At 45.8% G+C, this 20,059-nt stretch overlaps 2 protein-coding genes across 4 annotated transcripts in view; one reads left to right on the forward strand and one right to left on the reverse strand.

Moving 5' to 3' along the window:
* Positions 1-347: 347 nt before the first annotated feature.
* On the reverse strand, positions 348-4,243 carry Ripk3 (receptor interacting serine/threonine kinase 3). Its single transcript, XM_076850111.2, has 10 exons — positions 4,036-4,243; positions 3,682-3,822; positions 3,258-3,567; positions 2,709-2,854; positions 2,542-2,588; positions 2,173-2,340; positions 1,998-2,065; positions 1,417-1,791; positions 1,206-1,266; positions 348-683 (listed from the first exon to the last, which is right to left on the reverse strand). The coding sequence occupies exons 1-10, from the start codon at positions 4,053-4,055 to the stop codon at positions 544-546; spliced, it is 1,476 nt and encodes a 491-aa protein (XP_076706226.2). The 5' UTR covers positions 4,056-4,243; the 3' UTR covers positions 348-543.
* Nfatc4 (nuclear factor of activated T cells 4) overlaps positions 1,464-20,059 on the forward strand; it is a 28,231-nt gene continuing 9,635 nt past the window's right edge. The window contains exons 1-4 of one of the 3 annotated variants that reach the window (XM_076850106.2): positions 1,464-1,484; positions 2,034-2,091; positions 2,560-2,669; positions 6,356-6,460. The gene's annotated coding sequence lies outside the window, so the exon portion shown is untranslated. Of the gene's footprint in view, positions 1,485-1,778; positions 2,092-2,559; positions 2,670-6,355; positions 6,461-12,865; positions 12,888-20,059 lie in introns of those variants that run through there. The other 2 variants (XM_076850107.2, XM_076850110.2) reach the window with 2 other exon arrangements.

Genomic DNA, 20,059 nt, shown 5'->3' on the forward strand with positions numbered 1-20,059 from the left:
CCCCCAGGGACCCAAAGCTGAGTCTCTGAAATCCAGAAGAAAAGGGGATCTGTGAGTTTAGGCTTAAGGTGGGGTCAGTCCTGAGCTCTAGAGGAAGCACCCCACCCTGAAATAAGAGCACCAGGGCAGTCAGGCCTCTAGGATTCCTTCCTGCCACTGGCTGTGCCCTGACCTTGTGTGCCACAAGGTTGCCCATCCCCAACTCCCATTATCCTCCTTCCTGCTTTGGTCAATCCAGCTGCAGCACCTCCTATTCCTTGGTTTCGAGCTCCTGCCCTGCCCCCATCCCTGTCTCTCCCACCCATAACAGAGGACAATTACACGTCAGACTCCCTCATCTGGCTTGGTTATAGTCCATCACATTTATTGACTTCTTAGGAGGCAGATCACAAAGTCAGTTTGGGCATAGGCTGGATTGAGGGGTGACACTGGTTGCCTTAGCCTCTGCTGGCAACTTAGACTCTGATGCTTTAATTCCCATTGTGATTATGCTGGCCTGTGGCTCACTGGAGTCTTCAAGTTTTGGCAAGCCTTCTTTTGAATCTATTTTTTGGGGGGGTTCCAGCCCCTACCCATGCTGAAGGGTGTTGGGCCCTGCTTAGGCAATGTAGTTCTCTCTTGTATGATCAAGGAATTGTTTGTTCCAATCTGCACTGCAGAGCAATTGTCTAAGATAATAGACCCTTTAAGAGAAAGAGTGGTAGTGGTCAAAAAGATGAGGTTAGTAGGCACATTGGGGCAGAGGGGCAGCGGCATCTTGTGTTCAGCCTGGGGAAATGCAAGCATGGAGTCTCTGAGCCTACGAGTGGCTATGTCAAAGTGTGCCTTTCCCTCAGGCTGCCTCTCTGGGATTGATTTTGCAGAAACTCAAGAAAAAAATAACCTATATTTAGGTGTTTTTGCTGGGAGTTCTGCTGTACTTCTGTATTAACAACAGAATTTAGGGCTCTCGTAGAACTGGTGCTGGGGAAAGTTAGAATACCCAGGGGCATGTCCAGACTTTGTTGTGTGACCTCAGTAGGATTCTCTCCCAGTAGATGTTAGTTTCTTACTGTGTTTCTTACTGTGTTTCTTAAAAGATTGTGTTAGATGATCTCTAGTTCTTTCTCCCCACCCTAAAAATACCCTGGATCTACATATAGGTGTTGAAGAAGGTGGTGGTGGAAAATTGAGTAGGGGAAAAGAGGAGGGTAGGGAATAGGTACCTGTTGTTGGATTTGACTTTGGGTCTCTGGAAGACCAGTTGGCATCATATCTCTTAGATCCCTAAAAACAACACATAGTTCTCAAGCTTTCTGTCCTGGGGTCTGGTTCTCCCATTACACCCCCCCCCCCCTGCAGTCCCAGGCTTTCCCTATTAAGGGAACAGAATTTATAGGAGTCCTGGAGCATCCCTGAGTCCTGCTAATATCTCACCTGATTCCCTTGTGGTTCTGGACCTGGAATCCTAGTGAAGAAAGGGTTGCACATCTGGTTTCTGAAAGGTAAGGTTTCTGGAGTTTGGGGAATTTGAGTCGTTGAATCTGAAGATATTCTTGCTGTCCTGGCATGCTGAATCTGCTCTTCCTGTGTCCTACTCCCCTCAGGAAGGCTTGTGGATTTTTCAGGGACTGAGCTGGGGGACTCCTCCAGATTCATCTTGTTCAGCCTCTCAGAAATTGTGGAATCAGTCCAAGAGAACAGGCTTCCTGTGGCTCCCCCAGGGCCATCCATTTCTGTCCCTCTTTGACTTGTTTCTGGGGCAGACAACCTCCTGTTGTTGCTTCCTTGCTCAGACAGAAACTTCTTCACCTGTAGGGACAGGAAGAACTTGAGTTGGAAGAGCCAGATTAAACCTGAAGGCTTGGTCCATAGTCTGCTGCCTGAGAACTCATGGATAGGGTGGGAAGGTGGGGATGATAGAACAGTGGCTAGTGGCGAGGTCAGTAGATGAACAAGAGAGACATATGTGCCATCCCTGACCAACTCCTGATGGAGAGCTGATGTTGGTCACTCACCTTGGAGACAGCAGCATCCATCTTTCCCTGGACCAGGAAGAAGGCATTATCAGTTTTTGGTCGACATTCTGAAAGACAGCAGAATGGATTGCAGGTGAGCAGAATGTCCTTCCCTGGGACAAGTCCCCTCAGACAGATCCAAGGCTACCCCAGTTGCCATTGATGGCCAGCTTACCCTGGAAGGATGGCCTGTCCTTGGGCTCAGATCTCCAGCAGTGCTGCATTAATTCCTTCAGATCTTCCAAGCCAGGAGTCTCAGGGCTGGGCAGAGGTATCTCATTCAATGGGGGCCGGATCTGCTTCTCACATACTACTTCTTGCACCAGTGATATCTTTCCCACAACTGGGATGGGATGAGGGTGGTGATAAGAAAAGGCATTCAGGGCATGAGATAAAGCCTGCTATACGTTAGGCAGGGTCAGGGAGTGTTGCCCAAGGGGGAGGTGAGGAGGGTAGTGGCAGTGAGGAGGGTAGAGGCAGTTTCAGCAGGAAAGGGAGTGCTTGGGATCTTCAGAGGGAGGCACCTAGGGCTGCCTAGTCTTACATTCAGCTTCTCTTCCAGCTAGCATTGCCCACATGAGGATTCCAAAGCTGCAGGAGACACAAGATAGAAGCCTGGCCAACCACTGGCAAAACTCCTCTCCAATATACCATCCCAACAAGGACCCAGAGGTAGAAATCTGGGATGTACACTTGATGTGGGTGCCTTACCTGTAGACATCACTGGCCAGGGAGGCCTTCCGGTTTACATTAGCAAGCAGTTCTGGGGCCAAATATGCCACCGTACCTGCAGGTTCCTTGGACCCTGCCCCTAACTGTGACCCTCCCTGAAATGTGGACAGCCCAAAATCTGCCAGCTGCAAAGGAAGGGAAGGAGATGATATTAGACTGAGGGAACCAGACAGTGTCCAGAATAATCTGTCCCCATCCTCCGGAAGGTACAGGTCCTGCTTTGTAAAAAGGGGTACAGAGGGTCAGAGGAAAGGTGAGTCTACTGGGCTGGGTTTGCCATGGCTCCTGGGAAGGCCTGGTGGATTGGGCCTGAGGAAGTGAACAGGTGGGTCAGGGCCTTTGTCACCTGATATGCCAGGGGCTTAAACTCCTGGCTTAAACTCCCTGGGCAGTCCTGAGTCCGGAGGGAAAGGATGAGGGTATTCAATAGACAGGGCTGCCACAGGTCCTGAATCCAGTGTGTGGGGTTGGAACAGCTCTGGAACGGGGCATTGTCCCAAGGCTGGAGTGGAGCTTAGATGGGCTGACCTTGACATGCAGCTCTGGATCCAGCAGGACGTTGGAGGGCTTGAGGTCCCGGTGCAGGAGCACTGGGTTCAGGCTGTGCAGATAACACATTCCCAGCACCACTTCCTGCATCAGGCGGCAAAGGAGTGGCCAGGGCCGAGGGCACTCTGGCTGCAATAGCCCAGCCAGGGAGCCATTCTCCATGAATCGGGTCACCAGAGCTGGTCCCGACACGTAGCCCCACTCCAGGTTCTCGGTGACCCCCAGCAGGAGCAACACGTACTGATTACGAAGACTTGCCATGGCTTTCACCTCCCTGGATATCGCCTCCCTACACTCCGGGGAGAGAGCTGCAGTCGGGTTCCCGTCCTGGGAAGATCTCCCTCCCTTCCCCATTCAGGCTGTGTCCCGCCTTCTAGGTCAAACCTCGGCCGAGGTCACTCACGAGTTCACGATCTTGACTGCCACATCATAGCCCCACGTCCTATGTTGTGCCCGGAACACGGAGCCGAAGCCGCCTTCGCCGACATACTTTGGGTTTATCAATTCCTCGGGAGGCAGCACGGGGGCGGAGGCACCGTTGGGCCTGAGAGAGGGGTCTTGTGCACTAACTGGCCATGCCCCACGACCGCATTGCTCCCCCGATCGCGGTCACTGGGGGTGGTGAGATCAATCTCCAACATCCCCGCCCGCCCCGACCGTCCCCGACTGTGGCACCTGGGTCATAGGTATTCTCTGAGCGTGTCCTGTGTTGGGGGAGTGTCTGAGGCTGCCACTCGACATCCCAATCCCCACTCACCAAAGCTTGACGCAAGACATCAGACTGAAAGGTGCTAGGGACTTCGGGAAGTTGTAAGCTGCACCGATGGAGTGATTTCTGGGAGGGCTGGGGTTTTAAGCAGAGATGAGGATGGGGTCTGAACAGAGGTCAGTCTCTAAGCTCGAGGCACGGATTCCGCTTTCCGGATCGTTCCCCCTAGTTGGAGAGACTGAACAACTTCCTTCCCCATTCAGCGACTCTTCAGTCCCGCCCTACTCGGGGTGGGGCAGAATGAAGACTAGTGCTTTTTTCTTCTGTCTAGTGTTTCCTGTGCACCTGCTGGTTTCTGTGACCAGATTAGGTGTAGCTGAGCCCTGGAGGTGCCTCGGGAGGAGTCCTCACCTTCCGGGCAACCACAGTCAACCTACTCCTCCAGCCACTGCTCTCCCTTCTCCAACGGGATTCCCAACTCTACCATCTGCCAGGACTGGGGTGAGGTGTAGATTGTGGTTAACAGGGTTTTGGGTCCAAGCGCTTGCAGATGCCCAAGATCATGGGTAAGACAGCTATGAAGCTAACCATGTGCCAGGGCCACATATTAATTTATTTAATCTCACATCAACCTAAAGGGAGATAGGTACTGCTTTTTCTTACCTTTTTATTTATAAGGAAATGGAGGCACTGATCCTTTAAGTACCTTGCTCAAGTTCATATGAAATTTCATGCCTGGCTCAAGTTATCCTACTTTCACATAAACTGCAGGGCCATACCATTCCTCTGACGGTGAAACAGACAGTGGAAGGTCTAAAGCATCCGACAATACAGTGAAGAGCTGACATCCATATTCCTGCCCTGTCCCTGAGAGCTGCTCTTGCGGAGGCAAGCCCTGCACTAAAACTGGACTTGTCTGCCCAGTAATCAGGAGTTCCTGGGGCTGGAAGACCCAAGACCCTCTCTCAGGGTGTTGTGATCAGGCTAGGTGTGTTGACCCAGCAAAAGAGTTGCTGCCATTGTGGTTCATTGCAGTAGATATTTTAGAGCTTCATGACCTCTCCTTCACATAATTCTTCTATGCAAATACCTAATTTCTTGACAAGTATATACTCTGGATAGGGCCTTTGAGAACTCTGGAGCATGGGGAAACTTAAGGATTTAGGGTAGACAAAAGGTGTGCATATTTTATCCCGCCAAGACCTAACCATGGCTGCAGGTTGTTGGAACTAGATGGAGCCAGCTCTAGGTACTTAGTCCTTCATAGGGAGACCCAACCCTATGGGTTGAGTGTCACCTGTCACTAAAAAGTATTCTCTTTGGTACATGCTTTCCATTCTGTGGTCCACAAGCTCTAATGGTGGGAACAGAAGACATTAGCCAATAATAGTTCCCACAATAACAGAACTTCAGGATCCATGGATTTAAGTAGGGTTGGCCCATGCTACTTTGGGCAATTTGGGAATGATAAGACTGTAGTCTCCTAAAAAACCACAACATGGTAAGTGCCCAATAAATATTTGCTGAACTGAATGAATAAAGGAACAACCAAAACATGTGAGACTTCCTAAAAATGCTTCTCACCTCAGATGGAACTTCATATTCATGGAGGGGTGGAGGGAGATTGGGCTTCTTTATGGTTTAGGGGCCCTCATATGTATGACTCCATCTAAAGTAGGCTTAATTACAGAGATGTGGTAGACTCCCACAGAATCCAAGAAGACAAGTGCAGTATCCTCAGGAAAGCCTAGAACGAGGAGCTAAAAGTTATCACAAATCCCTTTGTGATTTTCTTTAGGGAGAAAATCCTGAGCTCAATGCTTGCATTTGAAGGGACCAAGAAGAAAAGAGATAGAAGGGTGAATTTTTATGGCTCCCTTTTCCCCTTAGATTGGGAAAAGATCCTGAGAATCAGGGATAAGACACTATGAAGCATAGATAGGGATGGGAGTGGTGTCAGAGCCTGTACTATTTTTTGACTCAAAATAAGCTGAGTCCCTTTAAAAGAAAGAGGGAGCAGAAAGAAAAACCTGGAATGAATATTTAAAACCTTCAGTTTCCAAGGAGCCTCAGGGAGGTGGGGGAGGGCCAGATGGTGGTAGACTTAGAAAGAGTTGATTCCTGGATTTTGGAACTCTGGCCTTCCCTGAGGCCTGGTGTCCCTGACCCTGGTTGTCCCAGGTTTTTGGAGTCTGTTTTGGTATCTTTCATTCCTTCAGCTCCTAATTGTTTTTGATTACCTTTAGCCCATCCCTAGTAGGAGTTCTGATTCTCCCTCCCTGGTTTTTGTGGGGTTGGGAGAGTAGGAGGCAGGTGTGTGATCTCTCTTGCATATTCTAGTCCTAATTCTCACCCATTGTTTATTAAGGTATCTCAAGTGTACCTGGGCATAGTTGAATAGGCCTGCAGTTCCAGCAGCAGGAGGATCACAAGTTCAAAGCCAGCCTCAGCAACTTAATGAGGCCCTAAGCAGGTTAGTGAGACCCTGTCTCTAAATAAAATATATATAAAAAAGACTCGGCATGTGGCTTTGTGGTTGGGCACTTCTGGGTTCAATCCCTGGTTTCAAAAAAGAAAAAAAAAGAATCCCAATTATAGAACTAATGATATTAAGGTGAAGTAATGAACATTATGGAGAATTTTTATTTTCCTTACTGTTTGAATTTTTTTTTTCATATTGAGCATGTCTGACTTTTATAAACTGTTAAACAGGGAAACAGGGTTGGAGGTGTAGCTCAGAGGCCTTTAGCAAGGCCCTAGGCAACTTAGTGAGACTCTATCTCAAAATAAAAAATAAAAAGGGCTGAGGATGTGGCTCAGTGGTTAAGAGTCCCTGGGCTGGGTGTGGTGGTGCAACCTTGTAATCCCCATGCTCAGGGGGGTCTTGAGTTCAAAGCCAGCTTCAGCTGTTAGGACAGAACACTCAAAGAAATCTGCTGAGACAAAGTCTCATGTTTAGTAAGTGAAGTTTATTAGCAGGGAAAGGCTGCCTAGTAGAGTGGTTTGCAGCAGAAAGAGTTATCTTAATAGGGTTTTTATATTTTTTAACAAGGAATAAGAGCAAGTTAGATATGGCCTTGAGTGCAGCAGCTAGAATTGACCTTGAGTGCAAGGTAGCTGGACAATAAAAGAACTTTGTATTTAGGGACCTTGGGAGGGGGTGAGGTGGGGGGCTATGGGAACAGGGTATTTTGAGTTTCTTTTTCTTGGTAGCTTATAAGCCTTGGCCCCAGGGCCAAGAGGCAATTCCAGAACCAAAATGGAGTCACTCATGTTCAGGATATCCCATTATTCCTCGCTTTTTGTTTTATTATGGTAGAGGGCTGGAAGTCAGTTTTCTGTAGCTATTTCTTGCTGGGAGGGGGCTGCATTCTCTGGGCGAATGGTGGGGGCAGGGGTTTAGGATTTTTAATAGTTTCCGGATGTGGTTATTCTGTAACCTTCTGGGAGTCTTCAGGTTGGAGTCTCATATATTATTCAAGACCATTTGGATGACTGTCTGATTGGTGAAGATCTTTATCTGGTCCATCAGGAAATTCTGGAGACATTGAGAATGCAAGGACCTATGTGAAGTACTAGGAGAATCATTAGAAAAGGCCCAATGAGGGGGGCTATCCAGGGCCAGAAGCACCCAAGGAGGCCCATACCCCAAGGGGAGTGGTCTCTTTTAGCTATTTCTGTGGCCATTTTTTTTAGTTTATCTGCTGCATCTCTAACTATGTTGGACTTGTTGATATTAAAACAGCATTCCTGGGGCTGGGGTTGTGGCTCAGTGTAGAGCACTTGCCTATCATGTGTGAGGCACTATGTTTGATTCTCAGCACTGCATATAAAAAAATTAATTAAATAAAAGTCCATTAACAAGTAAAAAAATAATAATAACAACATTCCTCCTGGAGGAAGACACATGGGCCTGCTTCTTTTGCCAGCATAAGGTCAAAGGCCCATGGATTTTGGAGGGCCACAACTGCCAGGGAGTCTACCTGCTTTTGTAAAGTCAGCACCAAATCAGTGATCTGTTGGATAACTGTAATAACCTGCGCCAACAGTTTTTGTAGTGAATAGAGGCTTTTAATTCTGCTACTTTTGTGTTAATCCTAGTGGATGTTTTCAGCCCTATGAGTAAGGGAATAATTTGGGGGTTCTTTTAGTCCAGTGTGTGCTGTTAATGAAATGGGTAGACTTTAGTTGTGGTGTTAAATGTTAGTTTGGGAAATGAGGAAAATTAAGGTATAGTGGCTACCCAGAGTTTTAGTTTGGGAATATTCTAGAGATGGATAGTAGGGGTGGATATGCAACAGTGTGAATGGACTTAATGCCACTGAACTGTACACTTAAAAATGGTTAAAATGGTAAATTTTATGGATCTGCTATCTTTAGAATATTCTAAAGATAAATGCTATGTTCCAGAAAGGAATGTGTGAAATTTATATTAATAAGCATTTAGCTATGTGTAAATATTACACTTTACTGAGGAAAATATGTATGTGTTTAGAAAAATACCTGAGTAGACAAGAAGAAAAAATTTAAAGTAGTTATTCCTGGTTGGTGGGCTCACAGATGGCTTATAGATTATATTTATTTTCTTATACCTGTATCCTTATTTTTTCATCTGTATTTCCTAATTTTCCTACAATAAACCTGTGAACTGTGTACAGTGATACTACACTTCGGCTTCCTCTATCCCCCTAGGACATTGGCCAGGGATGTGGTAGCACCTCTTTCCTGCCTCCTGACATTCACTCTTTGCTGCTGACTTTTGATGCTTGATTGCATTCATTAACTCTTGGAGTTTCCATCTGATCAGTAAGATTTTGACAGACATAAACTTGGGAGAGGTCATTCTAGTCAGAGAGGATGTTGTGAGCCGAGGGCACAGTTCCCAGTGTGAACCTTGTGAGAGTGTATGATTGAGTGTTCTGCTTTTTCTGTTTTAGTTTCTGTTTAGTTTGGCTCCCAGGCACCATCACGTCATTATTATCAGCAATGATATTGCTGGTCTTTTTCAACTTGATAGTTCAGAAAGCATTTTGCAGGAAATACTCACAAACCCATGAGGTTAGGCTTACTGCAGATGAACAAATAAGAATGCCCCATTTTTTGGTCTAGATGGGAACAAACAAAAGGTAAGGAATCCTTTCTACTGGGGCAGTGCAGATCCCTTCCACTGGCACAAGGCTACTTCTGCTCATGGGGGAACCCTGATCTCTACCCACAGCTACTGAGAAACAAACCCTTACAGGAGGGTAGTGGGCACAAACAAACTGTCACTTTTGGAAACTGGTCTGTATTCAACTTGGAAAAGCTACAAAACAAACTCCAGTGTTTGAGCAGACAGGAGTTATAGGAAAACTTTCCACTTGGAAAGGGACCCTGTCCACTGGGACCCCTGCTGCTCCCTCCCCTTTGTTTTTGTTTTTGTTTTGGGGAGGCCCTCCATTGCCCAAGCTCTTCTGTGGGATTCCAAGCAGTCTGAAATCCCCATTTTGCTTGCAATTCCATAGCAAACTTGAGACTGATACCTTCACAAAGAACTATGCAGTTTACCTGTCCACCTTGTGCTTTCCTGTATCAGCAAAATGGAATAACTGCACCTCACCTGTTTCCTCACCGATGAGGAATTGTGTCTTGGAGTTGTATACCAGAGAATCGCATTGGCAGACCCTACTGCCTGTAACTTCTCAAAGCCAGGGTGTTTGGGAAGGGGAATTTCTTTTGATTCTATATTAATAGAAGGACTACAAAGATTTTGAGCAGCTGTAACTACCAAGTGTCCACACATACACCCCCATAATGTACCTTCCATCAGAATAGAGTTCTTCCTCTCCATTTACTGTGTCTAATTAATGTTAAAAATCTACTTTCTGGGCTGGGGATGTGGTTCAAATGGTAGCATGCTCACCTGGCATGCACAAGGCTCTGGGTTCGATCCTCAGCACCACATAGAAATAAAACGGAGATATTGTTTCCACCTAAAAAAAATAACTAAAAAATAAGTATATTAAAAAAAAATCTACTTCATGCACTCTCCTAGCTCCTCTCCTCCCAGTGGGGCAGGCCCCTGCTTCAAATGGATTCCCCAGATGCATGTACTACTATTTTTTTTTTTTTTTTTTTAACAGGGAGTTGATGGTCAAGCTCTGGAATCAGGCTATCTGGAATGGAATTCCAATCTGTCAATTACTCACTATTTAATTGTTAGCAAGTTACTCAATCTCTGAGCTTTGGTTAAATGTAGTGCCTCCTGGGTTAGGTTGTTGCAAAGATGAAATGAAATATTCTTGAAAGAACATAGCATTGTGGGAGACCAATCTCACACGTGATTGAGTCACACTCCCTGGCTGGGTGCTGAGGCGCTCAGTCACAGAAATGTGGCAGAGCTTTCCCCACCCTTCTTGGGTTTGAGGGACAGTGTCTTGTGCATAGGTGTGTCTTGCTACAGCCCCATGGGTGAAGCTATACTCATCTGTTCCTTTGTAATATAACCCCTTGCCCTGTTTAGGATAGAATCTTCCATGGAAGTGCCTTGTGTGTATCCCCTTCTCTTACTGTGCCTTTGGGTGTGGTCTACCCAGGTGTCAGACAACCTGCTGACAATGGACATCACTTGATAGACTCAGCCCCCTGAAACCTGACCCCTTGCTTCATTTGAATAGCTTTTCCTCAATAAAAGGGGTCATCGCAAGCGTGTTCTCTCTCTCTCTCTCTCTCTCTCTCTCTCTCTCTCTCTCTCTCTCTCTCTCTCTCTTTCTGTGGACCCTTAAGGTCAGAGGAGCCATCACAGTGACCCCAAAGAAAAAAGTATTTGTGTCTCTTGTGTGGTTATTTTGTGCAGCCCAGTCAGCCCAGTTCAACTGGAGTGACCCCTGAGCCTTTTAGTCTTGAGAACAGAAACCCAGCACAGCATATTTTCAGGCATGTATTAAATGCTCAATAAACAATAGTTTTTAAAAATTATTTGTTCTAATTAGTTATACATGACAGCAGAATTCATTTTGACTCATTATATGCAAACGGAGTACAACTTTTCATTTCTCTGGTAAGAGATAGTTCTTAATAAAATAAACATTATTGTATTTCCCATCTGAGGAACATTTCTAGTTCACTATTTGTAAGAGCAGAGAAAACTGATTGAACTATTCTACTGCTCAGAGAAGCAGCCAGCTCTTCCTTCTGATGAATTCCCAGCCCCACCCTTTCCTCGGGGTCCCTTCAATGCCACTCAGTGCTTTCCCTCTCCTTTCCCCCAGACACCTGTCCTCAGGGAGCTACTCAGGAAGTCAGTGTTCCCTGCCTGTGGGCTGAGCAGAGGCATGGGTCATGCTGAGAGGGTCATGCCTGCCTGGCACAAATCAGAGGCCAGCTGAAGATGTGTGGCACAAGGCACCCCGAGGGGCTGCCTCAGGCCCAGAGCCATCCTTGGGTCAGCAGCCTAATGTTCTTAACCCTGAGCATCTTTGTGCCAGGAGAGGGAAAGCCCTGAGTGGTACATATGAAAGAGACAAAAAAAGAATTCATGCAGTGTGATTTAATTTCTATAAAATAGAAAATGCAAACCAACCTAAAGTGACATAAAGCAGATTGTGGTTACCAGGAAAGAGGGAATGACAGAGGAACAGAAGGAAAGGGTTGAAAAGGGTCACAAGGAAACTTGAGGTTAAATAGGATGTTCATTTTAATTGTGGTGATGATTTCATGGGTATACGTCAAGACTAATCAGATGGCACACTTTAAATATGTGCAGTTCACTAAGTGTTAACTCTGCTTCAATAGCGCTGTTAAACTATTTAATTAAAAAAAAAAAAAAAAACAAGTAATAGTCTTACTTGACTGAAAGTGCCTCTTCAGGTTCTATCAAAGGACCTCATCCAAAAAGGAAAGTAGCTGAAAGAACATAGATTTGGGTTTAAAACCCTAAACTGCCACAAATTCTTCATAAGGACTTGGGTGGGTTATTTAACCCCACAGCCTCCTTAGTTTCTTCATCCACCAAATGGGGCTTATAATTCTGCCTCACAAGTTTATTGCTAAAATTTGAAAGAACAGACAGAGGAGAGAGTCCCTAGCGTACTCCAGGCGCAGTATACCTTAGGTCCCATCTGTAAGGTCTTCAGATTCGTTTCTGTCCCTTCCTATCCCCTGCTTTCCTCTTTCCTTGCAGATGGGAACCCTAATCATAAAGACATTCAGAGGAGAAACAATGGGGAGGAAACAGAGTCCAGGGTGTGTCTTGGATTGTGTTCCTCTGAAAACAGTGCCTGGACCTAGATTTGAAATTTCCTGGGGGGTGGTCCCAGGGATCAGGAGGAAGGGAGCAGAAACTATGTATCAAGGAAGGAGAAGATGCCAATAAGAAGGTAAAGGTTGAGCTAGCTACTAATGTGGGGCTCAGCCCATCAGAGACCCTCTGAAAAGCTGTAGTATGTACCTCAAAAGGATCAGGAGGCTGGACACTGACTGGTATCCTCCGTGGGCAGAGGACTGCCCTCAAAGGAGCATTAACTTTCCTCTCTTCCCCACACTTCTGTCAGCTGGGGAAGAAACGCAGAAATAAAGTACACGAGATACTGGTCTCCTTCCTTGATACATAGAAATGGAATCCCACAGCATATATTCTTTTTTGTCTCTTTCATTCAATGCAATATTTTTGAGATTCACCAATGTTGTTGTCTCAATAAATTGTTCTTTTTGTTGCTGGGTAGTATTCCATTGTATGAATACAATATGCCTAACATAATATATATTATATATTATATATATAGTGTGTGTGTGTGTATGTGTGCTTAAATTCTTAAGAAACTACCAAATCATTTTCCAGAGTGGTATACTCTTTCACACTCTTACAGGATGTACAAGAGTCCCAGTACTTCTGTGTCCTTGCCAACATTTGTTATGTTCTGGTAAGTATCTTGTTGTGGTTTTAATTTGTATTTCCCTTATGACTAACAATACAGGCATATTTTCCTCACATACTTACTTGCTACTCCTGAGTCTTCTTAGGTGAAGTATCTGTTCAAAAATTTTGCCCGAATTTTATTGGATTATTATGTTGTCTTCTTATTGAGCTTTGAAAGTTCTTAACTATGGATATAAATCCTTTTATAGGTATAGTATTTTTTATATTATTTAGTTGTAAATGAACACACAGTATCTTTATTTATTTTTATGTGGTGCTGAGGATTGAACCCATCGCCTCACACACACACACTTTACCACTGAGCTACAGCCTCAGCCCCATATAGAAATAGTATTTTTTAAAAAATGTTCTTCCTGTCTATGGCTTATCCTTTAAATTTTCTTAAGTGTTTTTTTTTTTTTGGAGGCCAAAAGTTCAACTTTTGATGAAATCCAACTTATCATTTTGTTTTAAGAATCATGCTTTTGGTTTCATTTGTAAGAAAACTTTGCAAAATTCAAGGTCACAATGATTTCCTTTTATGTTTTCTTCTAAGTTGTAGAGTTTAAGTTTTACATTTATATTTATTAAATTTTTTTTAAAAATAGATTTAAGCCTGTCGTAGAGATGTACACCTATAATTCCAGCAGTGTGGGGAGCTGAGGCTGGAGGATTACAAGTTTGAGACCAGCCCCAGCAACCCTGTCTCAAAATAAAAATACAAAGGGCTGGGAATGTAGCTCAGTGGTAGAGCATCCCTGGGTTCATTCTCCAGTAGCCGCCCCCCCCAAAATCCATTCTTAAAGGTTGAGACATTTTTGCTTTTAGCGCTCCTGTGTCCTTTAGACTTTTCCCTTAGCTGTTAAGGAAGTTCATATTGAAAGTCTTAGGTTGACTCACTTTATTTATTTATTTTGGTTGACTCACTTTTGATAAGAGAACTACCAACAGGAAATTTCTGTAGCTGAGGCCATGTTTCAGGTGGAAAATGGTGCTTTCCACATCTGTCAGTTTGGAATGGAGTGGGGAAGTAACCCAGATGAACGTCAAGGATGCTTACATGACCACTGTTCTTATCTGAAGACACGTCCTCAAGAGTTTTTCTCTACCAAAGGCTTAAAGGGTTGTGCTTTAAGATTAAAAAACTGTGGAAAGGTTTTAGTTAGGTTGCAACATGTGATTTAGGAAGACCAAGCCCAGTGGCTGCTTGGAGGGTGGATGGAGATGGGGAGAACTAAAGACTGGGAAAACCAGGACCTCAGAGAAATTCAAATGAGAGACAAGAACGCAACCACCTTCATGCCAGTGGGAGGGCAGGTAGGGAGGAGGAAACCCAGTCTAGAGCTAAATCTGAGGCATTAATAGAGGGATCTGGAGGAAGGGAGGGAGAGAAGGAGGAAGAGAGACAGAGGTGGGGAGAACGCTTGCACACACTATGTGCTATGAGCTGCCTTAAGGGACCCCCAGCAGGCAGGAGAAAATATGAGACCAGATCAGGGAGAGTGGTGATAAGGTAGGATGGAAGGAATGAAAAATAGGTAGAAAGAAGACATAGAGGAAAGACAAGAAATGTAATTTTAAGTTAGAGTTTCATATATTTTCCTGTCACTCCCCAAACCAGTCTCTCTCCCAGGCCTGTCACTTTCAGATTTCTGAGAAATCTGCAAATTTTAAATTTAACCGAAAATTTACCTGCTTATGATAATTGCCTTGTGCACTGTTAATTAGCCAACCAATACATAGATTAAGCTAGGAGAGATATGACATTTTGAGAAACCTATCATATAGGGGACTTTCAGGATTATCTATTGATCAGGTCATGGAGACCATGTCAGCCTGAGGATCTTGAGAACATCAAGACCACTATAAACTGTCTTGAGATCACCAGACTCATGTCATCTTTACATACCTTCTCATACCCAACCTTGAACTCACCAAGTTTCCTGTGAAAGAAGAGCCAGGAATCTTGAAAACACATTTCTCACTCTCAAGATGGCTTACATTCTCCAGTGAATGTGTATTCCTTGATTTCCTAGATAAAACTTCATACCTCTACTGACACGGGCTGACATTCTTTTCAGTCACACATATCAAGGACCCTACTTGTCCTGAGTGGAGCCCTCCACCCCCACCCAACTCCTCAGACTCTCTTCCTCAGATGTTTCTCCTCCTGTGAACGTGAGATCTAAGCTGAAATGAATGGAATTAATCAGGAGGACCTTTGAGGGAGAAGGGAAGAAAACGAAGGACAGAGAAACTCGAATCTTCAAGGTTAGCCAGCAGAAGAGAAACTAGCTGGGTGTGGTGGCACATGCCTCCTATCCCAGCAATTCATAAGACTGAGGCAGGAGGATTACAAGTTTGAGGCCAGCCTGGGCAACTTAGACCTTGTCTCAAAAAAAAAAAAAAAAAAAAATGTTGTGGGTGGGGGGTCTGGGATTTAGCTTAGTGGTAGAGCACTTGTGAGTTCAGTTTCCAGTAGCGCCCCCCTGCAAAGACAGAGAGAGAGAGAGAGAGAGAGAGAGAGAGAGAGAGAGAGAGAGAAACAATTGAGAAAAACTGAGGACAGAGAGGCAGGAGCAGAATGAATCCAGAGAGGAGAGAAATCATCTTAGTTAGCTGCTACTAAGAAAGCATCTGAATTTGGGTTTTTCCAAAGAATCTAAACATGGGTTTAAATGCAGATAATGCTCTGGAAGGGGATCCCAGTAAGCAAGAGGGAGGGAACAGAGAGTGACATAGGGAAGGAGGAACAGCTGATACAAAGGTTTTATTGAGATTGCTGTTGTAGTCAGTGGAGGCTCCACTGAAGTAGAAGCTCCATTTAGAGAAAGCCTCCAAGAATTGTTCACACAAAAGATGGGAGGCTGGAATGGAACATATATCCACCAAAGTATGTACTCATTGGTTGATTATTAGACCTGGGAGCACTAACTTTCCTGGCTGTTTGTAACAGTGTGGCTGAGGAGGTGAGCAAGCTCCTGTTGTGTGGGAGAAGAACCTTCTAATGGTTAATTTAGCATATCAATTTAGAAGGTATTTTTGGATGAGATTAACAGCTGAATTGGTGAACTATAAATAGACTGCCCTCCACATGGTGGGCATGCCAATGGTAATACACACACACACACACACACACACACACACACATATAAATTTTTTTTAATTGGGAATTTTATATGTAGGGATGCTTTACACTGATCTACATCCCCAGTCTTTTTAATTTTTCTTATTTTGAGATAGAATATTCCTAAATTACTTAGAGCCTCCCTAAATTGCCGAAGATGGCCTCGAACTTTCAATTCTACTGAGTTGATGGGTGTGCAACACAGCATCTGGTCTGAACTATGGCAATAATACGAATGGAAATGAAGAATATACATATTGAAGGAATAAAACTGATAGGTTTCTAAAGTTAGAGGTCAAGGAAGAAGGAAACGTCAAGGGTGAAACATACATACACATGTGTGTATGTGTGTGTGTGTGTGTGTGTGTGTGTGTGTGTGTGTGTATCCAGCCTGATTAAAAAAGTAGCTATTTGGGGGAGCTTGGGTTATAAATACATGTATTCAATGCTTAGAGTTGTATCTGAATACAAAGGTTAATATGAATTTGAATGAATGATCTTGTATAAGACCTTGCCTCATGTACATTCCATTCATCTTTTTGCTCTAGCTATTGCTGTGGTAACCAACTGTTTGCAGCTGTCACTTCATAGTACTTGGTTCCACCTACAGTTTTTATCTTTTGTGTTTTGCCCAAGGGCTTTTTTGCTGTAGCCTTGTGGGAAACCTATCTTGCTGACACTTGTGTAAACCTGGAAGAGCAAGGGAATTCACAACTTTTCACTGGGAGGTGGGGTGGGATGTTGAGAACCAGAGAATAAATATTCCTCTTCTCTGTCTCTTCACATTCTATATGGTTCCACAGACACCACAATGAAATTATCTTCCAGATGTTCAAAGTGGTCACCAGTTCAACAAACACCTTTGAGTAGGCTTTACATATTTTCCGGTTTCACTCTTTACAGCTCTCCATTTCTGTTCTTTGTGATTGATTTCCACCATAAACTGCCTGCATCTTGACCTTGTCTCAGGCTCATTTTTGTAGGTAGACCAAGCCTATGACAGATTTCTATGTAAAAAGTGGGGTAGTTAATTAGCATTGGAAAAGGACTTAGGAGGCTTGGGTTCCAGACCTAATTGCTACTAATTTGATTTGTGAAAGCCACTTTATTTTATTAATAGGAAAAGTGGCACTTTGGTCATCATTTTCAGATGCATCTATACTAGCAGGAGATCTACAAAACATTCATTAATTGAGGGGGAAAACCAAATCAGGATTTTAGTGTGGGGACAAATGCATGGAGTACTGCATACATGGCATATGTTAACAGTGTCTAAGTGGCAAACCACTCCCCTGTGCTAGGCATGTGAGCCACAAACTGCTTACCCAGTAGGCACAGCCCTGGGTATGAGGCCGAGTGTTGCAGTGCCTGTTCTTGCTCCACGGCCCACTCCTCGATAGGTTGCTACAAGGACAGTTGGCCAGAAATTGTATTGGTGGCTGCCTGTAATCTGCTTATCTATATATACATGGTAACTGCGCAGTAAAATCAGACCTGCTTCCTGCTTGGTCTCTGGAGGTCTTGATTATCTTGATTAGTGACTCCGCAGCCACACTCTCCTCTACCCTGTTCCATGGACCTCCTCGCTGGATGAGAGAGAATCCATGCATTTTCGCATTATTTCATTCTCATAATGAAGTAGGACAGAAGAGGCTGGACACCTGAGGAATTTTCAGGAAGCAAGTTTATTGACTGCAGGGTTCAGAGGTGGCTCTTGCCCTAAGAATTCTTCCTCTGAACAATAAGTATAGAAATTTTTTGAACTTTATATCCAGTGGCAGGGAGGGACTAGGAGGTTCAAATGACAAGTGCGTTTGTTCCATACTCTGGACAGACAGGGGTTTCACAGATGTTTTTCTGCAAACCTGGCATTTATAAGCAAAGAGGAAGCTACAACCACAATATCTTCTGCAGATTTTTGCTGATAGCTGATGTCCTGTGCAAAAAAGCTCTCTGATAAGAAGAATTTACATGCCACAATATGGTGGGGGTTTTCATTTAATTATAGTAAGAGTCTTCTGGGTGGGGGTCTCTGGCCTCTTCAATAAAAAGAGCATGAGTGTACATACACATTAGTAAATATATACAAAAGGGTGGACTCTCTCAGTTTACAACATATTTTTGTATGGCTGGAATCTTTAAAAAGAGAATGTATCTTGTGTGATTAAAAAAAAAAAAGATAAAATCCGCCTCCAAAGCCACTGAACCATGCTTGACAGACAGCAGAAGGCAAAGCGGGCCATAAGCCACGGTAAGAAAAGCTAACTGTGCCCAGGTGTACGCGGTAGGGGGCAGCAAGCTAAAACCAAGGTCAGGCGACCAGAGCAACCTCGAGGTCGGAGGAAAGGTGGCTGGGTCTATGTGGTCGCCAGGGGGCAGGAGTGTAGAACAACCTAAATCTAAAGCTACCAGTTCTCCCCCTGGCTCCAAGGCCAACTGAGACATTTCAGAAGTCATATGTTCCATCCCTCTGCCGAAAGCCAGAGAGATTGGAGGCTTTTCAGAGTCTGGGGGCGCCCCCCGCCTTGCACCAAAAGAAGCTTGGCACTCTGGGCAGTCTCTGGGCTCCTTCGTACCACACTCGGGCTAAACAACTCTTCCCTCTGACCGCCCCCGTCACATCCCCCAACCCCGCAGAGGGGAAATTGAGTCACCAGGGGAATGAGGGCCGACGCCAGCCCTCGGGGCCTTCCAGATGCTAGGAGGAGGGGGCGGGCTCTCCAGGAAAACAAGGCGCGGGCGCTGAGGGGAGGGGGGTTGGCTGGGCAGGAGCTGAGCCAGACACATGGAGAAACGCTGCCCAGGATCAAAGGAAATATGACATTTGAAAAGAATGTGCGCGTCTGCTTGTGCTGTGCTGGGGGCGGGGGTTGAAGGGGAGCAGGGAGGGTCTGAGTCTTGGGTCTCTACCCATTATCTTCTGGCCTCAGTCGCCCACCTCCTCTGCCTCCCACTTAGGCGCAGGTTGGTAAAGGGTCTCGAGGTGTTCCCCAAGCTCTCTCCCCGTAGGTCTCTCCTTTATTTCCGCGTTGAAGCTGGAAGGGAAATGTAACCTGAGAGGACCAACTGAAAAGGCGGGGAGTGGAGGGGGGGGGTGGAGAAAAATCAAACCAGGCCGCTTCCCCGCTTGGCTTCGGAACATTCTTCTCTCCCCGCCTGCCTGGCCTCTTCTCCCGCCCCTCCTGCGTCGCGGCCCTGGGCTCGCAGCCGGGGCAGCTCCGCACGTCACTGGGGTCCCCGGGGGCCGGGGGAGGGGGTCCCCTGGGCGGGTCCGAGGGAGCACTGAGGGGAGGGAGGGGAGCCGCCTCCGCCGCAGTGGAGCTCAGGCCCGCCCGGCCAGCTCCCCCTTCCTCCAGCCCCTCAGAGCCTGTTTCTCATTAGAGTAACGGGCGCGGTCCCCGCCCGGCTCCCAGTGTTTGTAAACGTCTGACCCGAGGGCCGTCGCTTAACCCTCCAGGCGCTGGTCTGGGGTTGCTATGGGGGGGGGGTTGCGCCCCGGAGCCGAAGGGATTTCGAGATTTGACATCGCTCCGGCCTTTCGAAGTTTGAACCATGTGGCATGCGTGGGGGTGGGAAATGGTAAATGCACTCCGATGCCTCTCCGTTGACTCGAGTCCCGAATCTCCCAACTCAACTCTCACATAACCCTTGCCACTTCATGCCTGTCCTTCCTGGAAAGTCCAGTCCGGGTCTTCCTTTCTCTCCCTAGCCAGGTGACAGGTGTCCAGCCCAGAGGCCCACTGGGTTTCGAGGCCCCCGGCCTCTAGTAAACCTGGCTAGGATTTTTAGGAGAGCCGGAGCGGGATGCCAACGATTCAAAGATTTATTCCAGACTACAGTTCTAGAGAGGAGGGAGCCAACTTCCCTTGGAGGCTAATTAATGACCCCTCTGGGTGACTGGGACAAGGGTAGCTGCAAAGCCCGGCCTGGATCTACGCCCATCAGGGGTTGTGGGTCTTTGACTAGATCTCCAAGCCTCTTGAGCTCGGACTTCTCTGAAAGACATCCAATTCTGCTAGAAGTTCTTCACCTTCGGGAATGGGGAGGGA

This window comes from Callospermophilus lateralis, chromosome 3 (genome assembly GCF_048772815.1).
Source record: "Callospermophilus lateralis isolate mCalLat2 chromosome 3, mCalLat2.hap1, whole genome shotgun sequence".
NCBI lineage: Eukaryota > Metazoa > Chordata > Mammalia > Rodentia > Sciuridae > Callospermophilus > Callospermophilus lateralis.

Excerpts from the sequence above, each read along its gene's own strand:
- Ripk3 (XM_076850111.2), bottom strand. The coding sequence starts at position 4,055 with ATGTCTTGCGTCAAGCTTTG. Across the intron at positions 2,855-3,257 it reads ATCCAGAGCTGCATGTCAAG|CTGGCAGATTTTGGGCTGTC; the intron begins GTCAGCCCATCT and ends CTTCCTTTGCAG. Across the intron at positions 2,589-2,708 it reads CTGGCCAGTGATGTCTACAG|CTTTGGAATCCTCATGTGGG; the intron begins GTAAGGCACCCA and ends TGTCTCCTGCAG.